The 25,360-nt window shown below is 38.4% G+C and overlaps 2 protein-coding genes across 2 annotated transcripts; both read left to right on the forward strand.

The window, feature by feature from the left end:
• The first annotated feature begins 4,757 nt into the window (after nt 1-4,757).
• On the forward strand, nt 4,758-19,003 carry LOC149819705 (mRNA capping enzyme family protein). Its single transcript, XM_089983247.1, has 13 exons — nt 4,758-4,922; nt 5,091-5,230; nt 5,307-5,375; nt 6,196-6,267; nt 12,028-12,129; nt 12,523-12,579; nt 13,755-13,893; nt 14,098-14,162; nt 14,279-14,329; nt 16,035-16,097; nt 17,284-17,407; nt 17,526-17,587; nt 18,386-19,003. Exons 1-13 carry the CDS (start codon nt 4,844-4,846, stop codon nt 18,482-18,484), a joined length of 1,122 nt encoding a protein of 373 aa, XP_089839373.1. The 5' UTR covers nt 4,758-4,843; the 3' UTR covers nt 18,485-19,003.
• Nucleotides 19,004-19,936: 933 nt separating this feature from the next.
• LOC149819706 (DNA/RNA helicase protein) lies at nt 19,937-24,702 on the forward strand. Its single transcript, XM_089983470.1, has 4 exons — nt 19,937-20,903; nt 21,093-21,625; nt 22,002-22,287; nt 23,694-24,702. The coding sequence occupies exons 1-4, from the start codon at nt 19,937-19,939 to the stop codon at nt 24,491-24,493; spliced, it is 2,586 nt and encodes an 861-aa protein (XP_089839596.1). The 3' UTR covers nt 24,494-24,702.
• The last annotated feature ends 658 nt before the right edge of the window (nt 24,703-25,360 follow it).

Below are 25,360 nucleotides of genomic sequence, written 5' to 3' on the forward strand. Positions count from 1 at the left end.
AATTCAAGAAACGTCTATGGTGCCATTTGAGCACATCGATGTGCATAACATATGATTTGTGTTATATTGTAAGACATAAAAAATATGTGTATACTTGTGATTGTTCATATACGAGCTTGGGGTTGATACGAACCCATGAAGTGTTAAAATGACACCATACTATTAATAATACATCCATACACACATATTTAACACGTTATATCTGTCTTTACAAGCAGAATGGTCATTGGGGCTAAAAGCGTCAGAGCAATACTAAATGAGTTGGGTATATACGAATGAATCATGATTACCTTGGAGGGGTAATAGAATTATTGTGCTCTGAATTTGCCTAATGGTATGAGACACATGTAATGACAAAATCCCAAAATAAGAACCCTAAAACCATTTAAATTTATGGTTTACCTGAAGAGGTAGGTGTTACAAGTCTCGAGTGACAATATTATGTTTTATGTGAGCAAAGCGTCTCAATAGTCTTTAGTCACTTAAAGGTTAGGAGACCGGGGCTATTGACGTGTCATATGTGATCCTTAACTACTGCAACGAGTCTTGGATTCATCATATACTGAACGTTTACCACTGCGAGAACTTCTCTCGATCATGGACCACCTTCTTTAGACCCCTAACAGTTAGACCTTCGGTAAATTAAACTACATAGCATAATGATGCCCAAAGTATTCTTTTTTGTTGTGTCGTGTGCTCCCGAGTACCCGAGAAGACTGTAATCAAGATAAACAAAGACCTTATTTACACATCTTAAAATAAAAATGGGCTTTGATAATGCATGGCCATATTCTGAATAAAGTTACAAGATACTCATAAGTATTATTTTTGAAGCATGTTGTATTCATTTTTTGTTGAATTGTTCCATGAATATCTGCCTTAATGAACTATGACATCTTATATTGAAATGTATGTAATTACCTAAAATTGGCATATATCTACCAGGCTTTTCACATGTCTGACCCTTTAAAAGAATTTTATGTGACTAATGTGCTGCACAGTAGATGGCGAGATGCAAGGACAACGTCAAGAACCAGAATCTTTGAGGATCCAAAGCTAGACTTAGGATTTTGTTTTGTTTTTATTCTAAGTGCTTGTTTAATTGCAACTCTATACTGTTTATCTATCTCACCACATTTTTTGAATGACTTATAAAAATACAAATTATTTTATCTTTCCATAAATGATTAGTGAATGATTTATAAGTAAATTCTCTGATCTTATATTGTTGATTCACATTTGTAACCCGCTCCTAAGTCGTTTAACCCCTGCATGAAAAATATCATTTTCACTGTTTTAAGCTATTTTTTTTAATTTTCTGCTAAATTTTTGGGTTAAGAATTTGGAGCGTTACACACATATCATAATTTAATTATTGAATTAAAATATTCAAACTAGTTACCTTATAAACATGCTTTACACATACAAATATCATAATTTAATAATTGAATTGCAATATTTAAACTATTTATCTTACAAACATGCTTCACACACATACATGACATTTTAATAAATGATTGAATGCAAAATCAAAATTGATGGCAAATATCTTATAAACATATTGCATACACTAACAAATTAATAAAATACATATCCACCACCACTAAACCTTCTTTTCTACTGTGACCTCTTCTTTTCACTTTTTCCTCCAAGGGATGGTCTTCCACTTTCTTGTCTGCCCTCCCCACCTCAAACTCTTGAGAATCCTTCTCCGCCCTCTTCACCTCATGCTCTTGAGGATCCTTCTCTGCCTTTCCCACTTCACCCATCGACTCAACATTGACCTCTTTGTTTGCTAGAGAAAATTCCTTTCTCTTCTCCACAATCTCCTCTACCTCAGCCTTGTCACCCTCCCGTTATTGAGATTCATCATTTGCCCTTTCCACCTTCACAATGTCCACATGCTTCCTATCCATCTCATCATTACCACTGTAGGTGGCTACGTCTCTTACTTTTTTGGGTCGGGCATGCAGATTCACAACTATTAAAAACTCTGATGTTGATGACTACTTGCACTTCTTCATCATTGATTGCTCACTAACATCCTCCTCGTTAAATGCTTCTTGGATGAAAGACATGATTTTGAACACTTACTCTTCAACCTTCGTGCAACATCTTTTCTTACTGCCACTTAATATGTTTGTTGTTTCTTATTTGAACTCTGTATTTTTGGTCTCATCTTATTCATGTTGCCTTTGTTGTGAAATATATCAAATCACCTATACACTTGACCACAAAGAAGGTTATCTTTTTATCCACGTGTCAAGTCTTTTTCGTACTTCATAGTAGGACATATCAACCAATGCGTAATCTATCTCTGTTCCTTCAAAAGATATTGTTGCGTTCGTGACCGTCTCTTCAGTCATCATATTTATAATAAATGAACAATTTTCTACATAAACAAATTCGAGGATAGAGGTAAACATGCGATCAAAGAAGAAACAAAAAATGTTATTTCAAACAAAACATAATTACAAAAAACAAACTCAATATGATATTGAAAATGAAAAAATAACTTGAAAATCATGCAAGTGTTCTCTAATCATCTTTACAATACAAGATAAATAACATATAAACAACCAAATTCAATGAATACCAAATTATGAAAAAACCATATAATATACTAAATAAAATATGCTAAACTCATCTGTATGGTTGAATTTACCATTTGGTGGCTAAATCAATGTAAACAAGAGTGTACACCACTTTGTGAATGAATAGTGCATTCCATACATCTCAATTTTATTAGGTCTCATTAAGTCAATTTAAAAACATAATTGCAGGTGCTTTTTGCTTAATAAAAACTTGTAGCCAAGTTTATTATTACCTATTTATTGAAAAACATGTTTTTGATTGAATTATTTTATTGAAAAAACTTGAATATTTTATCTTAAAGTCTAAGTAATTGGGGACATTGATTTTTTATGTTTAAAAAGTATCTCAGGGACGTGAAAAGTACCTAATCTCATACATTTTTATAATTAGTCATCCATGATAAAACATGTCTACAGATTCATGCTAAGCAAAAACAACTTGCGACGATGCAATGGCCTTAACAATAACAAGGTCCGGTGAAATGCACTTTTTTGTAAATAATGTTCAAGGTTTCTGTAGGTTTGCCACATTTTCTTCCTAACAAATTTTGAATTATCAGGGAGGTTTATTAACTAATGTTTACTAACAATTAAAAATTAAGAGCATAAGATTTATAACTAGTGAGCATAAAAAACAAAATAGGCTATTGAAATAGGTTATTTTACATGAAATCGAATTACAAAAAACAAACGTAATAGGTTATTGAACATGAAAAGATAATTTGATAATCATTCAATTGTTTCACAAATTAACTGATTCATGACAATGTTTTAAAATTTTATTGATTCATGCCACAATTTCAAAAAATGACTGACTCAACCGTTATAGAGAGTAAAACATGTGCTTCCGAAATATTTTGCCCCCGCTGATATACTAAATGCTCCAAAAAGTCGTTGGTGATATACCGCTGCATGACAGATATAAAACAATCACACAAGCGATTCACTAAAAATAGTCATAAAAAAATATTGTTAGGAAACAGGTTAGGGAATAAAAAAACCTTAATTCGTTGCAAAAACAATCTTCAAATGGGAAACCAACCTTTTAAACATGTGAACTGTCACATTTAATGTGCATACCGAGAAACATTTGCAAATGTGTGAGGACATTCACATGTGAAGGACAAGACATTCACATCTTAATTAAATACTTTCGCGTTGGCAAATATAGTATGACATTCACAAATAATTTTTGCAAATGTTCATAAAATGTTCTAACCTCCTTTAACTGACTAAGTCTACTAATATATTACGACATTCGCAAAAATGATTTGTGAACGTCGTGCTATACTTGTGAAAGGGTTAAAAAATATCATAAAAAGTAAAAAATCAGACATTTTAAATATGAAAAAGATTTCTTTAATTGGGAGACATTTCGAAGAGCACGCCGTTTTACAAGGTCATGCCATTTTTCATAAATAAAACCCCTTTCCAAACTCTACAGGCTTCTTCCACAGCAGATGACTTTCTGAATGTAATTGGCTGTGTTAAACTAATCAGATCTTGGTTCAACAATAACCTTTCACATCCCACAACAAATCAGATTAGGTCATATCCATTGGCTTGTTAATCTGATGGGATTTATCTGATCTTGACTCAAATTTGATGCAAAAGGAATAAAAATATAATATTTTCCAGTTCTTGCTATCTTTGTCCGGAGCCTAACCTGATTCTGCTTAAGCTAGTTCCCGTCAGATCCGGACCCATTGACAGGCCTAAATTTAGGGTGTCAATGGGTCTGGTTTACCCGGACTCCACTCGTAAAACATGGACCCAGGTATAGTTTGTGAAATTTTATACCAGACCTGAATCCGACCCGAGTTTGGATTAAAAGACCCACAAATTTTCAATGTAAAAATGATAAAAAGTATTACTTTACCCGGAATGGTCTGGGTCTGGTTCATGTAGTTTTTATTGGATCCAGATATAGTTCCCCTTATAGTAGATTCGATTAGATCCGGATCCGAATCCGAACCCGATACCATACCGGAAAATATATGGTTAAAGTCTGGTTCCACCTGGGTCTGAACCCAACCCGACCCGTTGACACCCCTAGCCTAAATGATCTGAGATTTCGTCGGGTTCAGTAAGACCTACATCCGAACCGAATCCGACCCGGTTACATCGCCAAATAAGTCGACATTCTCTTCTCTTCCACACCTTGCTTTGGTATCAGAACGACAGGAACAAAACGAAGAGTGAAAAAAAGAGAAAAACGAGGGAAAAAAAATCAAAGGAATTCGGCGTAAATGAAGCGAAGCATCGAGCATTCTCCCTCGACTTCTTTCGATCCCTCGCAATCGAGACGACGCCTCATCTCTCAAAGCGGTCGGTTTATTTTTCCCTTCTTTTTTTGGATTTTTTTTCGCGACTCAATTAAATTAGGGGTTTTCCCCCTCTGTTTTCTTTGGAAATATTTTGCAAAACCTGAGAATACGGTTCCTAATTTGTTCGAGGGGTGGTGATTTTGGCGGTTCTTCTGTTTTGTTTTTGCAGAAGAAGCTGAATTCTACGAGGACGAGAGCACCAAGAACTTGGCGCGGAAGGTCGCCGACCACTACAGCGCCCGCACGAACCAGACCCTTGAAGAGCGAGAGGCGAGCCCCATCATCCATCTCAAGAAGCTCAACAACTGGGTAGACCCTCTCTCTCTCTCTCTTTCTCTCTCTGCTGTACCGATTTGTTGAGTCCTCTGCATTGATTATGTTGCAGATAAAGAGTGTGCTGATTCATATATATGCGCGGAGAGGCGATTGCGTTCTTGATCTTGCTTGTGGAAAGGTAAGATTTTTACGTTCATGATTCTAGTTTTGTTTTTTCTCCGTTTCTTTTGTCTTTTGGTGGAATTAAAGTTATTAAACTGGTGGAGACCTGTTTATCGATATCTGAGAATAGTGAAATTTGTAAAAATCTATCTGAATTTGTTCACATTTGGTGATTTTTTAGTACCAACCAACCTTTTTTCGGTTTAGTGGTTTACGGCGAATGGTTGAACACGCTTGAACTCCTCTGTGAATTTAGGTTCTAATTTCGGTGGACCCCTTTTTGTGTCTAATGATGTTTGGAAGCTCAGTTGTAATCAGTATGGAGAACTATCCATGTTCACATGAATCTGTCCACGGAAGACATCATAGTTGTGATTTTTGGTACTAACCACAACGACCCATTTGCTTTTTATCGTTTCTTGTTGCCTACCTTTAAGAAGTCAATCTGTCTATTGCTAACATCAGAAAATGGAACAATCGCGAATTTGGATTAGCTGGCTGAGCTGCTGGCATATCAATGTCAACAATGGGAGAAGTGTGTGCAGCATCCATTTCCCGTCACAAATTTCTGTCCCTGTCACTATGTAGTTCTGTTTTGAACATCACCTGCAGGTGATGTTTAGAACTTGATTCTTTTTTTTGTTGAATTGTTTTAGCTTGCACGCCTTTACAAGCAGTTTTACCTCAGTGCATTTGGGTAAAGGGTGCAAAGAATATGAATATGTAATGCAAGGGTTGAGGAAATTGATTCACCTAAGTGGCCTCGTCAAATATTTCATGTGAGCTTTTAACAATTAACTCATGATTGTTTGCTAATTTGATTTGTATATTTACAGGGTGGTGACCTCATCAAATGGGACAAGGCAAGGATTGGATATTACGTTGGTATTGATATTGCTGAAGGATCGGTAATGATCACATACTATATGCTTTAGTTTTTTTCTTGTTTTGGTTATCTCATAGGCACATGATATGTGATATGTAGAATTCTTGGAGGTTTAAGCTACGTTTTTATTCCTACATTCATGGTTCAAACATACATTTGCTTTCAATTAAATCGTCACATATGGGGAGTGCATGCCATATTCTCTTTGATTCTGGCGTTGTCAAGCTTTTTGCAAGTTGTTCCCTAAAGCTAGTGTTAATATGGTTAGTGTCATTGGTGGTCTAGTCTTGAGGGTGTTTCTGTTAAAAAATATATATATATATATACATATACTTATATATATATATATACATCCGTATATATATAAGTATATGTATACATATATGTATATATATACATATTCTATTCTATTGAAATACCCGATAGCGGTATTCTTGTAATTCTGCCAATGTACCTTTTTATTTTTATTTTTTATCCTTTTCCTTTTTCCTTTTTCACTTTTTCCTTTTTTGTTTTTTTTATTTTCTTTCTTTAGGATGACCACAAGGGGCCCCACTCTTGTAGTCGTTGGGGCCCCAACGGTCAGATTTCTGACCGTCGGAGCTCCCAACGACTACAAGGGAGCCCCCTTGTAGTCTCTTCTTTAGTGCCTCCCTCCTCTATAAATAGAGGAGGTGTTCTCCTTCTCATGTATGGGTTTTATACCCCTCTCTTCCTTTCTTCATTAATGTTCAACTTATGACTTTAAGTCATTTCCATATTTGAGAGTTTTTTGTGTGTGCACATTCGGTGTTTGTGTTCTTGGCTCTAGTGGTCACTCTTAAAGAGTGACATTTGCTCTATTGGTGCTTCCGCCTCTTTTCATTACATGGTATCAGAGCTACGTTGGTGATTGGCCTTTTCTTTGGAACGCGTGACTCATTTATTTGAAGAAAGGAAGGACTTGTTGGTGCCGATGGAACGTGACTCTAAAGTGGAGCTTTCTTTTAAGCTAAATGGGTCCAACTATCTCATGTGGGCCTCCGCGATGGAAAATCATCTTAGAGGTAAGAAACTTTGGGGTTTTGTTATGGGAACTACTCTCGAACCCTCTCTTGTTCTCACCAAGATCGAAAACGAAGTTGAAAAGGCTTTAGATGGCGATGAGCGCATCAAAGCTATTAATGATCATCAATCCAAAATTGAGGATTGGGAAAGTAACCATGCCAAAATCTTGGCATGGTTTATGAACAATGTTGACCTTAAAAATTGTGCTAATATAGCCAAATTTAGAAGGGCCAATGAGGCTTGGTTTTTCCTTAAGGGTATGTATACCCAAAAGGATCTTGCTCGACAATTTTTTTGTCAAGAAAAAATCCGTTCCACCAAACAAATGGACATGAATGTCCAGGACTATTTTAGCTCTTTAACTCCCCTTTGGGATGAACTTGCTCTTCTTGAGCCTAAGTGGGTGGCTCCGGAAGATATTGAATTAAGGAGGGAACAAATTGAGAAAGAACATTTCTTTCAATTTCTTCATGGTCTTCGCCCGGAGTTTGAACAAGTAAGGGCATCTCTTCTCCATAGAAGCAAAGCCTTACCTATTGAAGATGCCCTCGCCGAGATATGTCAAGAAGAAACTCGACTTGGCTTAAGCATCAAGAGTGATGAAGTTTTGGCCGTTACTAGGCCCGGATCAAATGTTAAAGCGTATAGACCTCCCCATTTTAACAAAAATAATAATGGGCCTAGAAGGGGAATAATATGCCATTATTGTAATGAACCGGGTCACATTAGACCGGCTTGTCCAAAACTCAAAGGAAAGGTTGCCGTGGTTGGGGAAACTTCTCCGAAGAAGGAAGAAAGTACCAAAGAAGGAGATATCAAAGAAACTCTAAATCACATCTCCGAAGTTCTTCAACATCTTCTCAAGACTTCTCCTTCAACATCCGGGGCCGCCATTGCCTACTCTTCATCACCTCCAGGTATGTGGATACTAGACTCCGGTGCTTCTTTTCATATGACATCTCATAAAAATTCTCTTTCAAATATTTTTTCCGAACCTATATCTTCTTGTGTGTCAACGGCCGATGGTACATCACTAAGCATTGAAAGTATTGGATCACTTGATTTTAAAAATTTTTTTGTTCCTAAAGTAAGAATCGTTCCTAAAATAAATTTAAATCTTTTTTCCGTATCTCAAATCACCGATCATGGATGCCAAGTCTCTTTCTCACCTAAGGATTGCACCGTGCAGGATCTCCAGTCAGGGAAGCTGATTGGGCAAGGCCATAGAAGGGGTGACCTCTACTTTATGGATTTTTTGACTCTTCCATCTAAGCCATTGTGCAATCTTGTAAAAGACAAAAATATTGGAATATGGCATGAGAGACTTGGCCATCCAAATTTTGTAAAAATGTCTCTTTTTCCGTTTTTGAACAATACTTGTAAAGACAATCACATGACTTGTAAAGATTGCATTTTTGGGAAATCTAAAGCTATTCCATTTCCACAAAGAAGTTACTTTACTGCTCGGCCATTTGAACTTATTCATTCCGATGTGTGGGGACCTTCCCCTATTTTGTCTAAAGGAGGTTTTTCGTATTATGTGGTATTTATTGATGATTTTACTCGATTCACGTGGATTTACTTCCTAAGTCGCAAATCCGAAGTTTTCTCCTTCTTTAAAGAATTTCATGCCATGGTCAAAAACCAATTTTTGGGAAATCTATCTATTCTTAGATCCGATTCGGGAGGCGAATATATGTCCAATGATTTTCAAAACTATTTGAAAGAAAATGGAATTCTCCACCAACGTTCTTGCCCCAACACTCCGCAACAAAATGGACTTGCGGAAAGAAAACATAGGCACATAATAGAGACCACAAGAACGTTGTTAATCTCAAGACACATTCCAAAATCCTTTTGGGCCGAAGCGGTTCTAACCTCTACATATCTTATCAATAGAACCCCTTCGTCCTCCTTGAAAAATCTTTCTCCATTTGAAAAACTTTACAATATGTCTCCCGATTATAAAAGACTAAGAATTTTTGGATGTAAATGTTTTGTTTTAACTCACAAGAATGATAAACTTTCCCCTAGGGCTATTGAATGTATTTTTTTAGGATATGGCGAAAAACAAAAAGGGTATCGATGTTTTGACATACTTAAAAACAAGCTTTATATCTCTAAAGATGTCACATTCCTTGAAGAGGAAAGTGGTTTTTCGCACCAACCGAATGAAAATATTGATTATTCATTCTTATTTGACTTATTGCCTAAAGAAAACATCATAGATGATCATATTGATCTTAATGAATCCCTTAGTGAAGATCTTGTTGAACATCCAAGCGATGATCAAAACTTAGAAGAAAATGTTTCAAGACAAATTCAAGTCTACTCTAGAAGGAATGAAAGGAATCCTCCTTGTGCCCTTGAAAATTTTTCCCAAAATGAGTCCATCGAAGAGACTTCTCAAAGAAGATCAAATCGGATTCCCAAAATACCAAATAGATTTGTTTCTTATGATTCTTTTTCGCCTAACTTTCGGGCATGCCTACTTGCTCTTCACCCTTTTCATGAACCATCTCATTACAATGATGCTAAGCAATATGCTCATTGGAATGAAGCTATGCAACTTGAACTTAATGCTCTAAAAAAGGCACAAACTTGGGAAATCATTGATTCTCCCAATGGCAAAAAACCCATTGGATGTAGATGGGTGTTTAAAGTAAAAACTAAGAGTGATGGTTCATTGGAAAGATATAAGGCTAGGTTGGTAGCCAAGGGATATGCCCAAGAGTATGGGGTAGATTATGATGAAACCTTTGCCCCCGTTGCTCGAATGACTAGTGTTCGAGCCCTTATTGCTATAGCCGCAGTTAAAAAATGGCCAATTTTTCAACTTGATGTCAAAAATGCCTTTTTGAATGGTAATTTAAATGAAGAAGTGTATATGGAACCTCCTCTAGGTATGGATTTAAATGGAAAAATTTTGAAATTAAAAAAGGCTTTATATGGTCTTAAGCAAGCACCTAAAGCTTGGTATGATAGGTTTAGTAACGTATTAATAAATTTAGGATTTTCTTCTTGTTATACTGACACTGCTCTTTTTGTTAAAAGGACAGGTGACTCCATTATTATGCTTTTGCTGTATGTTGATGATATGATCATTACTGGGAATGACATAAAGGGAGTAAATGATGTAAAGTCCATGTTAAAAGAAACTTTTGATATGTCTGACCTTGGTTATTTGAGATATTTTTTAGGGATTGAAGTGGCTTATTCCCCGCGAGGATACATCCTATCTCAGATGAAATTAGCTGCAAAAATTTGTGCCAAATCAGGAATATCTGATGAAAAGAAAGTCGAGACTCCCGAAGTCATTAATGCAAAACTGAGACTTGAAGATGGTGTTCTTCTTGAGGATCCAACCCCCTACCGTCAATTAATCGGATCTCTCACCTATCTATCCATCACACGTCCAGACATAGCTCATGCGGTTCATGCAGTAAGCCAGTTTCAGCATGCACCTACTTCGGTTCATATGGCAGCCGTATTGAGAATTGTCAGATATATCAAAAATACTATATCAAAGGGACTCTTCTTATCCTCTTCCTCCTCTCTTGACTTAACTGCTTTTACTGATGCTGACTGGGGAGGAAATCCCAATGATCGTATCTCAATAACGGGTCTTTGTATTTTTTTAGGTGAATCTCTCATTTCGTGGAGATGCAAGAAGCAACAGAAGGTTTCACTGTCATCCACTGAAGCTGAATATCGGGCCATGGCAATGACAACTATGGAAATCGTATGGCTCAGAAGTCTCTTTGCTGACATGGGCGTCCCCATTTACACTCCCACCAAGCTCTGCTGTGACAACAAAAGTGCGATTTACATTGCTAGTAATCACACCTTTTCATGAGCGGACCAAGCATATTGAAATGGATTGCCACTATGTTCGAGATGAATACCTCAGAGGGACTATCTCATTACCATATGTTACTTCAGAGCATCAACTAGCTGACTTCTTCACCAAGGCGCTCCCAACTCCACGATTCATGTTTCTCCTTAGCAAACTTTCGGTCTTCTCCCCGTAAAGTTTGAGGGGGAGTGTTAATATATATATATATATACATATACTTATATATATATACATCCGTATATATATAAGTATATGTATACATATATGTATATATATACATATTCTATTCTATTGAAATACCCGATAGGGGTATTCTTGTAATTCTGCCAATGTACCTTTTTATTTTTATTTTTTATCCTTTTCCTTTTTTGTTTTTTTTATTTTCTTTCTTTAGGATGACCACAAGGGGCCCCACTCTTGTAGTCGTTGGGGCCCCAACGGTCAGATTTCTGACCGTTGGAGCTCCCAACGACTACAAGGGAGCCCCCTTGTAGTCTCTTCTTTAGTGCCTCCCTCCTCTATAAATAGAGGAGGTGTTCTCCTTCTCATGTATGGGTTTTATACCCCTCTCTTCCTTTCTTCATTAATGTTCAACTTATGACTTTAAGTCATTTCCATATTTGAGAGTTTTTTGTGTGTGCACATTCGGTGTTTGTGTTCTTGGCTCTAGTGGTCACTCTTAAAGAGTGACATTTGCTCTATTGGTGCTTCCGCCTCTTTTCATTACAGTTTCATGTATGAAAAACTGCTGTAGTAAAATCATTCTGCATAATTAGGAAATTTGTCCAGTCATTTGTTTTTTATATTATTTGCATGACAAAGAGTTTAAATAATGTGACCATTTCATTTACCTTATCTTTTTCTCATTTGTATATCCAGATTGAAGATTGCAGGATACGCTATAATGGTGATGCTGACCAGAATATGCGCAGGAAGAAAGTCTCATTCCCTGCTCGTCTTATCTGTGGAGATTGCTTTGAGGTTGTTGAAATTCACAATGATTTGGACTGGATTCTTAAGTTCTTTCGCAATTTATGTAGGACCTACTTACAAGCTGCATTTTGAAAAATGTCGACTGCTCACTTCCAGTTTTCTTACAAATGTATTTGATTAACCACCTCTCATGGGAAGAATGCAGATGATTCTTGGTTATTGGTTATCCTTTTTTTATTGTCACAGTTTGAATATTTGATACTGTTTTCTAACCATACAAATAGATACATAAAAGTTTTATATTTATACATACCATAATTTTATGGAACAATATTGTTTTTTTCTCAAATTGGCTATTCCTATGATCCCTGTGAGTTCATTTAGTTTCTATTTATACTTAGCTCTGATCATCTCTAGATATATGGTTTCTTTGTAATGTAGGTGGGCCTCTATAGGGTTTTGGAAAATGATGCACCATTTGATATATGCAGTTGTCAGGTAAGTGTTAAATTTAAATAAGCATGTATTTAGAGAAAGCCTCTCTATGTAAGTTGTGCTGGTATGTGAGAGTAAGGTTTCCTCTTGTCTTGTTCCTTTGACCATTATAACCTGTTAACTTTATTATGATCCAGTGTAGTTTGTGATATCAAATGTGATAGCACCATGAAATATTATTTGCATGATGTAACCATGAGTGTAAGAATGACCCTAAACTTCAGTGTTGACTATGGAAATGAAATCAAATAATTGGTGGACATCCCCTTTCTTGGTGCAGTCTTCCTGGGTTCATGGCATCCATTTGGAGTTGCCCTCCTGGACTTGCCTTCATTTGGAGATCACATCCTAATCATAGTCACAAATATCGGTATCGGCGAGGCTATTTCTCGCGATATTATAGGTTTGGTGATAAATCTCAGGAAAATCTCGGGGCTTAAAAAATAAAAAAAATAAGTACGAAAATATCATGTTTAGAGAAAAAATACATAAATAATAAAATAAATGAGAAAAAAATGTAAAAGAAAGAAGAAAAACATATTTAAAATGTAAAAAATAAATAAAAACAGTAAATATCGCGATATTATCAAATTGGCGACATTTTCAAAATATTGTGATATTTTACCTATATTATCGTTTGATGAATTTACACTTTACAGCGATAATATCATGATGTTTTGAAAATATTGCCGATATCTGTGACTATGATCCTAATGCCATTCTGTAAAACTATGCATGTTATGGCCTTGCAAATAGGTTTTCCATCTCACTGTTACTCTTAGAAATTTCAGAACCTGTGACCACTGACCAGTTATGGTTGTCAGGCTTTGTGCTGCACTTTTAAGATGGTGGATTCTCAAGTACCAATATATGTTAGAGACAACTAATCATAGTTCTTTGGTATACCAAAATAAAGGTTTTGTGGTGTTTGGAAACCAAAACTTCACCTATTGGCATGCTTAGATTTTTTCATGCTTAGGTTTTTGTCTGTTAGACTGTAAGCCATTTTATTGTCCAGCATTTTTTCCTCTGACTGTTGTTTCCAATATGACACTGTTTGGCTTTTATTGTGTTCTACATCATTCCATGTTCAATTATCTACTTTTGGCTTCAAAGGGAACTTTGTAAAGCTCAGTTTGTATGGGAATGTTTTATCATTTGGTATTGTGAATTTGCAGTTTGCATTGCATTATTCATGGTCAACTGAAGCACGTGCACGACGAGCCTTGTCAAACATAGCTGCATTGCTTCGTCCTGGAGGCGTATTTATTGGGACTATGCCAGATGCAAATGTCATAATAAAAAAACTACGAAATGGTACTTTTGTATCTGTGATCTTTAGTAATCGCACCCAACCAGAACTTTTCATGTGATTAGAGCTTGGTGAAATGGGGTTTGAGGGGATGTAAATGTTTTTCATAGTGAAGATGTTCTTTTCAATATATAGGCATGCATACACACTATGAACTTTTCAACATACAAAATTTTGTTAACAATGTCTATCAAAATCCTTTTCTGCAGCTGAAGGGCTAACATTTGGAAATAGTGTATATTGGGTTACTTTTGATGAGCATTATGCTCAGAAGGTTTGAGCTTTCCTTCATGTGCATAATGGTTTTTTGAGAAGTGTTTCATTATACAAAGCAATTAATATGTTTGGTGCCTCGTGGACTTCTAACTGCTTATATGTTGTTTTGTGTAGAAATTCAAATCTTCAAGTCCTTTTGGCATTAAGTACCAGTTCCACTTAGAGGTACTTAAAGACGAACCTGATTGCTTCATTGCTAAATGCCATTGATGTCATCGTTGGTTATGTTCTTGGCATGATTTCACTACTGAAAGATAGTTTTCAATGCATGGAAGCATGTATGAATCCTGTAATTTTGGGGATGTATCATAATTCTTTTTGTCAGTGCTTTTGACACATTTTTCTGGTCTATAAATCTTTGTTATTTTACTTGCTGGACTAGTTCGGTCTTTGAGCATCCTTTATATTAGTTTCTTCAAACAGAAGAGTGGAATCAAGAGTGTTCTGTGGTTTGTTTAGGAAAAAAACAATCTCTGATTCTCAGGTCATGCGTCATGCTAGCATTGTGAGCATGGACATATGAGTGGCTTCTGGAAAAGTATTCTTGTAAACTGGGTAAGTGGGAGATGAATTTTCACATATTCTGCAGCTAGGTGGCTATGAGCAGCGACCTTGGCATGCTGAACCAATAAGTGGCGAGCTCGTCCAGCTAGTAATATGACAACCAAAATTGGTCTGTTTTTCAGTCTTTTTAAGGTTTTATGTTTTCAACCCTCAATGCAGCTGCCTTACAAGCTGCATTTGAATACGAATTATGAAGCTATGTACTAAACATACAGTTACTCATTTCAGCTCTCAATGCAGCTATCTTACGAGCTTCATTTGAATATGAAGTTATGTACTAAACATACGGCTACCTACTTATTGCTAACCGGTAAACAGTGACTAGAAAGGCCCTTGTGAGGGTTTCTCAGGATTTTCTTTACAAGTAAACTCTTGCAGGATTTTTAAAACTTTTGTTTTGTTAAAAACAAGATGTGGAAAACCATAAAAATAAATGAAATCATGCAAAAATATGGGGAGACTTAAAATCAGGTTAAAATTGCATTAAATTATGATAAAGTCTTGATATATTTAATTTATGTGATAATTGAATCTGTCAAGATTTTATATTTTGTAAATATATCATGATATTTTCAGGTTACTGATAATTTTTGTAATTATGATACACACACAATCGCAGCTACTGATGTCCATGATAGGACCTATGTCATAGGTGCTATACCTTGGTGCTTATCCACACCCAAACCCATCTTTTCTTTTTAAAAATTCAAGTTATGTAGGTAGTAGGTACCTTGATAGCAAGTGACTTGACGTGTTAAAGGTACTGCCAGAGGCAATGTGGAGGATGCAGCATCATAGAATTATAAAAGGTGCTACAGAATATGAATCTAGGATTTGGCTTTAGGTAGAAATGATCAAATGAATAAAGAAATATGACACTTGATGCCTGAGGGAGAAGGCTTGATGATGATATCATGCTATTATTACTTATTTATCATCATATTCTATTTGGCGAAGACACAGTCTTCCAATAATCAATTTTCAATTTATTTGATAAGAAAAAATATTGTTAAGGATTTTCATGTTAAATAGAAAATAACGGTAATAAATTTATCACAGTTCTTAAATAATATCATAGTAATTTCCTAAGGAGTGCAATCCCCAAAAGCAATTCAATTTCTTAACATTTTAAACTTTTTGTTTTAAACTTTTTAAAAGACCTGATACACTCTACCTGTTTAAACAGAAGGGGTTACTTCCAGAAAATAGTTCCCAGAAATAATGGGCATGTGGATCAAATCGTCACTGCTTCTTCATTTTCCTGATGGTTTCAGTACATCACTAATTTGATGCAAAATTACTGCAGGATGCTGTTGATTGTCCAGAATGGATTGTTCCCTTTCATGTTTTCAAGTCCTTAGCGGACGAGGTTTGCTTTCTATCTATTTTTAGCTTTTCCTTCCAATTGTGCATAAAGAAATGCTTCATGTCTGTTCCACTTGCATTTGTCAGACTATTCTGGGCAGTATTGAACTTAATTGGGTCCATTTTTCATGTTCATAAGTAGAAGAGATTGATTTTGGACGTCTCTGTAGAAAGATGTGTACTCCTTATGCCCTGTGGGGTTTTGTTTGATCAGTACTAGATAGGTGTAGGTTACCAAACTCCGCAGCCTCATGAAATTAATATGTACACATCGGGGGTGTTTGACGTGCGGAACGCCCCTGGGTAGGGACAGACTGGTCCCTGCATGGTCTGTCTGTGCGGCGTTTGTCCTGCACATCAAACACCCCCATAATGTGTATGAATTTCTGTGTTTTGCATCTGGTGAAATAAGCCTCACAAGTAGGGGTGGTGACAGGCCGGGCAGCCCGATGGACCAAGCCGACCCAGCCTGCCATGGGTTGGGTTTGGGCCAAGATTTTAGGCCCGGGCCGAAACCCAACCCGTTACATACATGGGCTGTGCCCGGGCTGGCCCGATGGGCCTGAATTATTTATTAATTTTTTAATAATATAATTTTTTTAAAAATTAACTATCGGATAGTAACTTGGTAACTATTACTATTTACCTAATTAATTGCATTAATTTTATGGAAACTAGAAAGATAATTAGTTGGGTACATGGGAACTTGTTAATTATTACTTTTTGCTAATGGATTTGGGTGGGGCCAGGCCAGAGCCGGCCCGCTTCACATTGGCCCGTTAGGCCAATGGGCTGCTCTTCAAACCCGAGCCCGTTAAGAACCGGGCCAAAACCTGGCCTGTTAGTAAACGGGCCGGGCCATCTTCGGTCCGGGCCACACTTAAAGCCCGGCGGAACGAGCTCTAAACGGGCCTGGGCCGGCCCGATGCCCGCCCCTAATCACAAGAATGATGAACTCGGGTTTTCTGTAGAGCCACCTATCAGAAAAAATATTTTTGGTAGTAACCACTAGTTTTTCAATTAGTAACTTATGACATTTCACATGTTTCCATTTTATTTCTGTATTCTGCTTCTGGCAAAAGATATTGTTTGATTTGTCTATCGAAGTAAAAAGATATTAATTAAAGTTTAGACTTCATGCTTTTCTTATATTGATTTGTCTTTATTGTCCATTTTCTGTGTACTTGCAGTATGGTTTTGATGTTGTTCTGGCAAAGAATTCCCATGAATTTGTCCATGAGTTCTTGAAAAAACCTGAATTTGCAGAGCTCATGCAAAGACTGGGGGCTCTAGGTGATGGATCAGAGGATCAAAGTGAGTCAACGTGACCTTTCTCCAAGACCTACGTTTGTTTCTTCTCTATTCTGAAGGGAAAACTCATTTTTTTTGTGATGGCATGTTCACGTTTCTAATGTGTTGTCATGCTTTGCAGGCACATTATCAGATGATGAATGGGAAGTAGCATATTTATATCTTGCATTTGTATTGAGAAAGGTAATTCTTTCCGAAGACTGGGTCTTCTGAGCTAGCCTAGCCAAGCTTGAAATGACTTAATTTTTACAATATTTAAGCAAGAACTTTGATTTTCACATGAGCACTACAGAAACACGTAAGACATGCTTGCATGCCATGGGAGGACCATGAGGACCATCCTTCCACAAAAAATTCAATCCCCTCCATTTGGAAACATTTCCGTGGAAAGTGGGGTGTTTGTGAATTGCAAAAAACGAGTCCTGCCTTCTGTCAGGGGACATTTTTGCAGGGAAAGGAGGGGGATTGCTGGTGGATTTGAGGTGACTTTTCGTCCCATGTGTATGTTTGGCATGTGAGGCCCCATAGAAATGTATCCATCCTACATAATGCGGGAGAGATATAATGGAGTTCTTCACTTTGTTCGAAACAACTGTTTATGCAGCACATGAACACCTCTAACCAATTGCCTTTACCCTTAATTATCTGACAGCAGGTGTGTTTGTGTGTGTTCAGTGTATCAAATTCTTTTTAAGGATGTTGACCTTGCCAAAGCAAGACACAAATAATTGTGTGGTGATGGATTTAGCTCTTAATGTTATTCGAAACTACCTAGAGTAATTATTAGAGTAATTTGGGATTATTTAAATTAGCTCTTAACCTTCTGAATGTCAGGAAAGTGCTTGTGTTTGTATATGCAAAAGTGAACTATGTTCTCCTTTTGCCTGCCATCACTCAGAGAAGTTCTTGCACACCCTGCTCTTCACAGTTCACATTGTAGCTATTTGATAAAACTTCTAAGTCAAAAGTTGTTTCTTTCAGCGTGGGAAACCGGATATGCAGCCAAAAAGCAGTCGAGGAAACAAGTTGCGCATGCCAATCTCAAAGGGAGACATATTACATCTTAGCAGTGGATCCTGAATAAAAAACAGTTTCCTCTGAAACCACCACTTCCTGGTTTTAGGTCTTCATCTACTTGGCCATCGAAGCTTCGAAGTTGGCTAAACCACAAACATCTCTTTTTGGCCACCAAAGGTTCCTACAATGGAAAAGTTGTCTCACACATCTATCTTCACAGACTAGCGGCTGGGAAATGGATGATTGCAGCATCGAGTGATTCTTGAGATGCTTTGGGCTGTGTAAATGACAGTTTTAAGATATGGTCTCTTGAAAATGATTATACAAGAGTTCCTGATAAACATTGTCAGATGTTAACCATCAACTCTGACTGGTCGGGAATGTTGTAGATCATGGTCTTGATTACAGGTGAGGTCAACCAGGTTGTTCCTTTGTTTTTGGGCAAGTTGCTAGTCCTCTGAACAGTGTACCACACATGCTAGTTCCTGGAACAACAAAATTTTCTCTTTCATAAAAACCAAAGAGTCCTTGATAAAGAAGGGAACTTGAGCATGCAGTATCGACTGTGATAACATTTGTGGACCTTTTGTATTCTTTCAATAAGGAAATCTTAGCAAGATCTCTCTCTCTCTCTCTCTCTCTCTCACTTTCCGTTTGGGAGACTTGCATTAAGATGTATACACCATTTCCATGTGTTGCCAAAGTATGGTTTTGCTAAAATATGGTGTTGAGGATGGAGTAGCTAAAATCATCCTCTGGTGAATGGTGTTGAAATGTGGTGGTGCTGGAACTGCCAATTCCATTTCCAATGCAGTGTTTTGGCAACACCGCTGCTCTCAGACAGCATAGAGCATGAGGGCATTCAAATGCAATCACATACTTAGGAAAGTGCAGAGATTAATCAGTGTGTGATCATTTATATGGTGCGTTGCAAACGTATCCCACTTCTTGGGGACGAATCGGGGCTGTTTGTATTCTGCTTTACCAGCTTATCCCCTTTAATCCGGCTAATAGTTGGATTGATAAAGTCCCGAAAACCAACACCCTGTGACATGGGTCAGAGTTACGTGGCATATACCACCAACAATAACGAGTATCCAAAAAAAAAACTCATATAAACAAGCTATATAAGTTTGATAAAGTCCTACTAACCCTCCCCATCGCACCAAACAATGAAGAAGAAGAAAAAAGAAAACCCAGGAGAGACCCAAGCTAGTCGGTCCTGACCCACCTTGTGCCTTGGTTTAGTCAGGACCTGGCCCCTTCTATCCTCCTGTGCATGGGTTGTTGGTCATCTGAAAACAAAACCATGCGTCTCGAATCGGTCGGTTCGTCGAGTAAAGGCTCTTGAAGCGAAACGTGCCATGGGAATCGGCGATACACGTTGCTTTAAATTTTGAGAGGCCTTTAGCAACGGTCGTCTCCGCCCCCTTTCCCGCTCATCTCTTCTTCTTCTTCTACCCTTCTTCCCCACGCCCCAAAACCACATAGAGAGCAGTAGCAGCGACCATCACCATGGCTAAGAAGAATCCCAGGGGAGAAGGTATCGTCTCTGGAGATCCGTCCAATGAGGAGGGCGAGGAGGCGACCTTCCTCGCCGGGTTCGTGACCGCCAACATCGTCGGCCTCCAGTACTACTCCGGCCGCATCTCTGGCCGGGAGATGGTGTGCCTCATCCGGGAGCCATCCAACCCCTACGACCGCAACGCCATCAAGGTTCTCAACACCCGATCGCAGCAGGTCGGCCACATCGAGCGCTCCGTCGCGGCCGTCCTCTCGCCGCTCATAGACGCGACGCTGATCGCCGTCATCGGCATCGTGCCACAAAACCCTAACCATAGAAACCCCAAGAACCCCAAATGGAGGAATCCCTTCAGAATCCCTTGCCAGATACACGTCTTCGCTCGGCCGGAATCAGTCGGCGTGGCCCTTTCCTGCCTCGCCGAGGGAGGCCTCAGTGCTATCTCGCACGACGACCCTGCATTCTCCCTCTCCGAAGCTGCCATCGTCCGAGAGAGAAACCCTAGAGAGGCGGTTGGGACCAACGACGACATCTTCGCTTCGGTGGGAGCGGCGAAAAGGTGGGAGAGGGTTTTGGAGCCCTCGGACGCAATCGTTTCTCCTCTCTTTCTGCACCAGAAGTTAGGATTAGGCTGGCTGGTTCATAGGGAGAACTCTTGGGAATTGCCTCCGTTTTGGGAGGAGATTGATGATGGTGATGGGAAGGGGGTGGTTTTCAGGAATGTCTTGACGTGTTACCGGACGGATGAGAGGCCGGAGCCACTCCGAGGGGGGATTCTTGCTGATGAGATGGGGTTGGGGAAGACACTAACTTTGATATCATTGATCGCCACAAACAAGCCAGGTGCAGCAGTTGTGCCAAGTTTGGCCGATTTTGATGATCAAGAATATGATCGAAATGTGAAGAAGGATTTGGGTGGTGACCGAAGTGAAAAATTGAGCAAGAACAAGGATTTGGGTGGTGACCAAAGTGGGAATTTGAGCAAGAAAACTGCGAATTCAGGTAGAAAACGGAAAGCTCTAAGCGGAACCGACTGTGAGAATTTGGAAGAGAAGAGTAGGAAAAGCACAAGAGGGGATTTGGTAGCTAAGAGTAAGAGAAGCACGAGTTCGAGAAGAAAAACTAAATTGGAGGGTGAAATTCACAGAGATAAGGAAGTCTCTGCAACAAAATTGCCACTGACTGTGTATGAAACGCCGAGTATCAATGGGCCAAAAACCACTTTGGTTGTATGCCCTCAAACGGTCATTTCGTCGTGGATAACACAGTTAGAAGCGCACACTAAGCCTGGTAGTCTGAAGGTTTATTTGTATCATGGAGAAAGAACGAAGGTGGCTGAAGAGCTAAGGAAATTCGACATTGTATTCACAACTTATAGCATTTTGGCGACTGAGTTCGATCAGCCAAGCTCACCTATAAAGCAGATGGAGTGGTTGCGGGTAATATTGGATGAAGCCCATGTTGTGAAGAATGCCAATGCCAAGCAAACGAAGGCAGTGATTGCTTTGAATTCTAAGAGAAGATGGACAGTCACTGGTACACCCATCCAGAATAGCTCGTTTGATTTGTTTGCATTGATGGAGTTTTTAGGATTTCAGCCATTCTCAATCAAGAGCTACTGGAAGAGCCTCATACAAAACCCACTGGTTCGGGGGAACAAGAGTGGCCTTTTGCGCCTGCAGGTACTTGCTTCTCTCTTTTTAGCATTGAATATTCAAGATCCTGTCTATATGGGTTGCTTAATGGTCCATAATTTAGAAAATTAGGACTCAACGATTCAACTTGGTTGAGATAATTATTCAACCCCAACTTGAACATTTTAGGCATATCTATATTATGAGCTCACTGTGTTTCTAATAGTTGATTTAATTTGCTTATCTGGCCTCATAGGTGCCATCGGAATTTTGTAGTTTGGAAGCTTTCATCTATTTTTGATTTCTTCGTTAGATGAAATTTAGTTTTCATTTGTAATATAATATTCCTGCTTCTGTTAGAATATGGGAGACTTTCCTTGAATTTTGATTTTTGGCCTTTCATTTGGTTGACATTCTGTTCCAGGCCTTGATGGGGACTATTACTTTGCGGAGGACAAAGAGCCTGATAAGTCTGCCACCTAAAACGGTGGAGATTTCTTTTGTGGACCTCTCCACAGATGAGCGTCAATTGTATGATAAGATGGAACTGGACGCTAAAAATATAGTTCAGGAATATATACATCTCAATAGTGTGTTGCGCAACTACTCGACTGTTCTTCTTATTCTTCTAAGACTACGCCAGATATGTGATGCGGTCTCCTTGTGCCCTCCAGATATTGGAAGTCTGTTTCCATCTATGAATCTCGAAGGTAAGAAACTAATTAATTTCTCAATTCTTGTTTGCTTTAGATTGATAAAGTCCTTTAAGTGCGGATGTTTTGCAGAGAATTAGTTATGCTTTGCAGCTTGCAAAATGATTATTTCATTAGATGCTTATATGTTTTCAATGAAAGCTTTTTCTGTTTTATCATTTGATACTTTGTCAAAGGTGGCACATGAGGGGGTCTTGGGTTGGTATTATTTACAAAAGACATTTGTGTTATAATTCAACTCTGAAATCAACTTCTGAGAAGCAAGGATATCTATATGTTTTGATTGTTTATGAGCATTCATGCCTAATCTCTACTATCTGTTACCTGTCTGCATTTCATGAATTTTAAGTTTTGCTGCTGAACAATGTCAATATGTTTAGTTATTTTCCCCTAGGCAACTAAAGTTAAGCGAGATATGATTTGTGGAAATAACCGAAAAAGTAAACAAGAGCAAGGACATTTATGGGAACTATGAAAACTGTGATCTGGGTGTACACAAGTGTGTGTGTGTGTGTGTGCACGCGTGCTAACCATTATCTCCAGAATGTCTTTTGAAAATTCGGGCTGATATAATAAGTTGTAATAGTTGAAATAAGGGGGGACCATGAAGGGACATGTCTGCATCTTAATTGTGCAAAGTGCATGTGACTCACGATATGTGTTTCATGTTTTTCATCAGAAAGGCTTACAAGTATAAGACCAATTGTGCAAAAGCTTTCAGGTTGGTCCATGGGCCCCAGATACTCCCTTAGGCTTAGGAAATTGGCAATTTCTTTGATCATGGTCACTAAACCGTTTTGTTCAGGCAAGTTATTCAAAAGCTGGCACCAATTTTCAATGTCCTCTTGTCAGGGAATAGGATTATAATCCATGCCTGTCACAGTGCAGCATCTTTTTGTCACCTTTACGCAGGTAAATCTGCCCAACCATTAGGATTTATGTTGATTCTTAGGTGGGAGGTGAAGTTCAATACAGTTATTGATGTTAACCAAATTGATTTTAGTTGTATTCTTTTAGACTATGCATAACATCGTAGCTCTCAGAGTGGTTTGTATCTTTTAGGGTTGGTAGTGTTAACTAATATCCTGTAGATTTGGAATCAGTGTCTTTAATTAAGAGTCACTGTTGATACTCGCTAGATGCTGAGAACTAGAGAAAGTTTGTTATGAGGAGCAAGGATGTGTCTCATATGATTTGACAAGCTACAATTATGCGGATGAATTAGCAGCAGCAGCAGCAGAAGAGGAAAAATCAAAATGGGGTGTAACTTTCTTATACCTAGATATTTCATGGCCATGGTCTTTGATGGGCAAGGATGAAGTATTGATTTTTTTCAATCTAACTTGGTGATATATTTTCCTTTTGTTCTGCATGTTATTGAGTGCAATATCGATACTGTGCAGATGTGTCAAACAACCCTCAGCTGCTGGAGAAAATGCTGGCTGCCCTTCAAGATGGAGATGACTTTGATTGTCCGGTATGCCTCTCGCCACCGACGCAAGTTATCGTCACATGCTGTTCCCATATCTTCTGCCGAGCCTGTATCTCTAGAGTCCTCCAGAACCTGAACCCCTGCTGCCCCATGTGCCGCCATGCTCTTTCAGAGTCAGATCTCTACTCAGCCCCACCACATCCTGATGAGGAGAACCCTTCCTTTGCATCTGCTAGTGCTAGTGCTAAAACCAGTGCACTGCTAAAGCATCTGATAGCATGTAGGGATGAGAACCCTTCAACAAAATCAGTAGTCTTCTCTCAGTTTCAAAAGATGCTGATCTTGCTTGAAGTGCCTCTCAGAAGGGCTGGTTTCATCATTGTGAGGCTTGATGGCACAATGAGTGCTAAGAAGAAAGCAGAAGCAATTGCCAGATTTTCTGAAACTAGGCCTGGAGCTCCAACAGTGATGCTTGCAGGTTTAAAAACAGCTGGAGCAGGGATAAATTTGACAGCAGCTTCAAGGGTCTATCTGATAGAGCCATGGTGGAATCCAGCAGTTGAAGAGCAGGCGATGGACCGCGTTCACAGAATAGGACAGAGGGAAGAGGTGAAGGTGGTGAGGTTGATAGTGAAGGGAAGCATTGAAGAGAGGATACTGGAGTTGCAGGAAAGGAAAAGGAAGTTAACCAGGGGTGCCCTTGGAAGGGATGGTGGGAAGGAACAAGCACAAATATGCGTTGATGACATCAAAACAATCATGAGTTTGTAAATAGTAAGACTTAACAGTTTTGGGCTTTAGTATTTTCCGGTCTGATGGCTGCAACCTCTTGTTTTGGGTGTTTTGAGGAACATGTTAACATGTTTTACTGGAGTTGCAGGAAAGGAAAAGGAAGTTGACCAGGGGTGCACTTGGAAGGGATGGTGGAAGGAACAAGCACAAATATGTCGATGACATCAAAACGATCATGTGTTTTGACATTGGCTAGGGTGATTTGAGCTTTCTTGAGATCTAGAAAGAAAACATAATCTGGTGCAAAGAGTGTTGCCATGCTTTAGCAGTGAGTATCTAGTTATCTATACAACGAAAATACGACTTGAAAACACATTTACTTTTCATGTTCAAAATGCATATTCCACTATCTCACTCATTAACTTGAATATTCCATAGCTTGCATGATAAAGTTATATTTCATTTGATAACACATTTGTTTTCTCACGTTCAAAGTGCATATTCCACTTTCTCAACAACAACTAACCTCCAACTCCAAACTTCTTCGCATATTGAATTTTCATGCATCGTGGTCAGTGCACCTAATTGGCAAGCTGATGACATAGCCACATGCAATGCATATCACACATTCTTTTCAGTGGAATACAAATCAATATTGCTTGGTGTAAAACAAAAATCATGAGAAAAGAGACATGATTGTATGGTTAAAATGCAGATATGTTAAATGAGTGAGGCACAATATTGGGGCACCATGGGTGGTGTATGGTTGAAATTCCGATGGGTTACTGAGTGAGACACAATATTGGAGCATCATAGGTGTAGTTTGATGACTACAAGAATGCTGGATAACAATTAAAAAAGAACTCTCGTGTTCATGGAAGTGCTAAAATATTATTGCATTTATAC

Source organism: Nuphar pumila, chromosome 12 (assembly GCF_984573655.1).
Source record: "Nuphar pumila chromosome 12, dmNupPumi1.hap1.1, whole genome shotgun sequence".
In the NCBI taxonomy this organism is placed as follows: domain Eukaryota; kingdom Viridiplantae; phylum Streptophyta; class Magnoliopsida; order Nymphaeales; family Nymphaeaceae; genus Nuphar; species Nuphar pumila.

Bases quoted from the DNA above. Each gene is read 5' to 3' on its own strand.
- LOC149819705 (XM_089983247.1), top strand. From the start codon at position 4,844: ATGAAGCGAAGCATCGAGCATTCTCCCTCGACTTCTTTCGATCCCTCG. The intron at 6,268-12,027 runs GTAATGATCACA...TTGTATATCCAG, and splicing joins TTGATATTGCTGAAGGATCG to ATTGAAGATTGCAGGATACG. The intron at 13,894-14,097 runs GTACTTTTGTAT...CCTTTTCTGCAG, and splicing joins AATAAAAAAACTACGAAATG to CTGAAGGGCTAACATTTGGA.
- LOC149819706 (XM_089983470.1), top strand. From the start codon at position 19,937: ATGGCTAAGAAGAATCCCAGGGGAGAAGGTATCGTCTCTGGAGATCCG. The intron at 21,626-22,001 runs GTACTTGCTTCT...ATTCTGTTCCAG, and splicing joins GTGGCCTTTTGCGCCTGCAG to GCCTTGATGGGGACTATTAC. The intron at 22,288-23,693 runs GTAAGAAACTAA...GATACTGTGCAG, and splicing joins TCCATCTATGAATCTCGAAG to ATGTGTCAAACAACCCTCAG.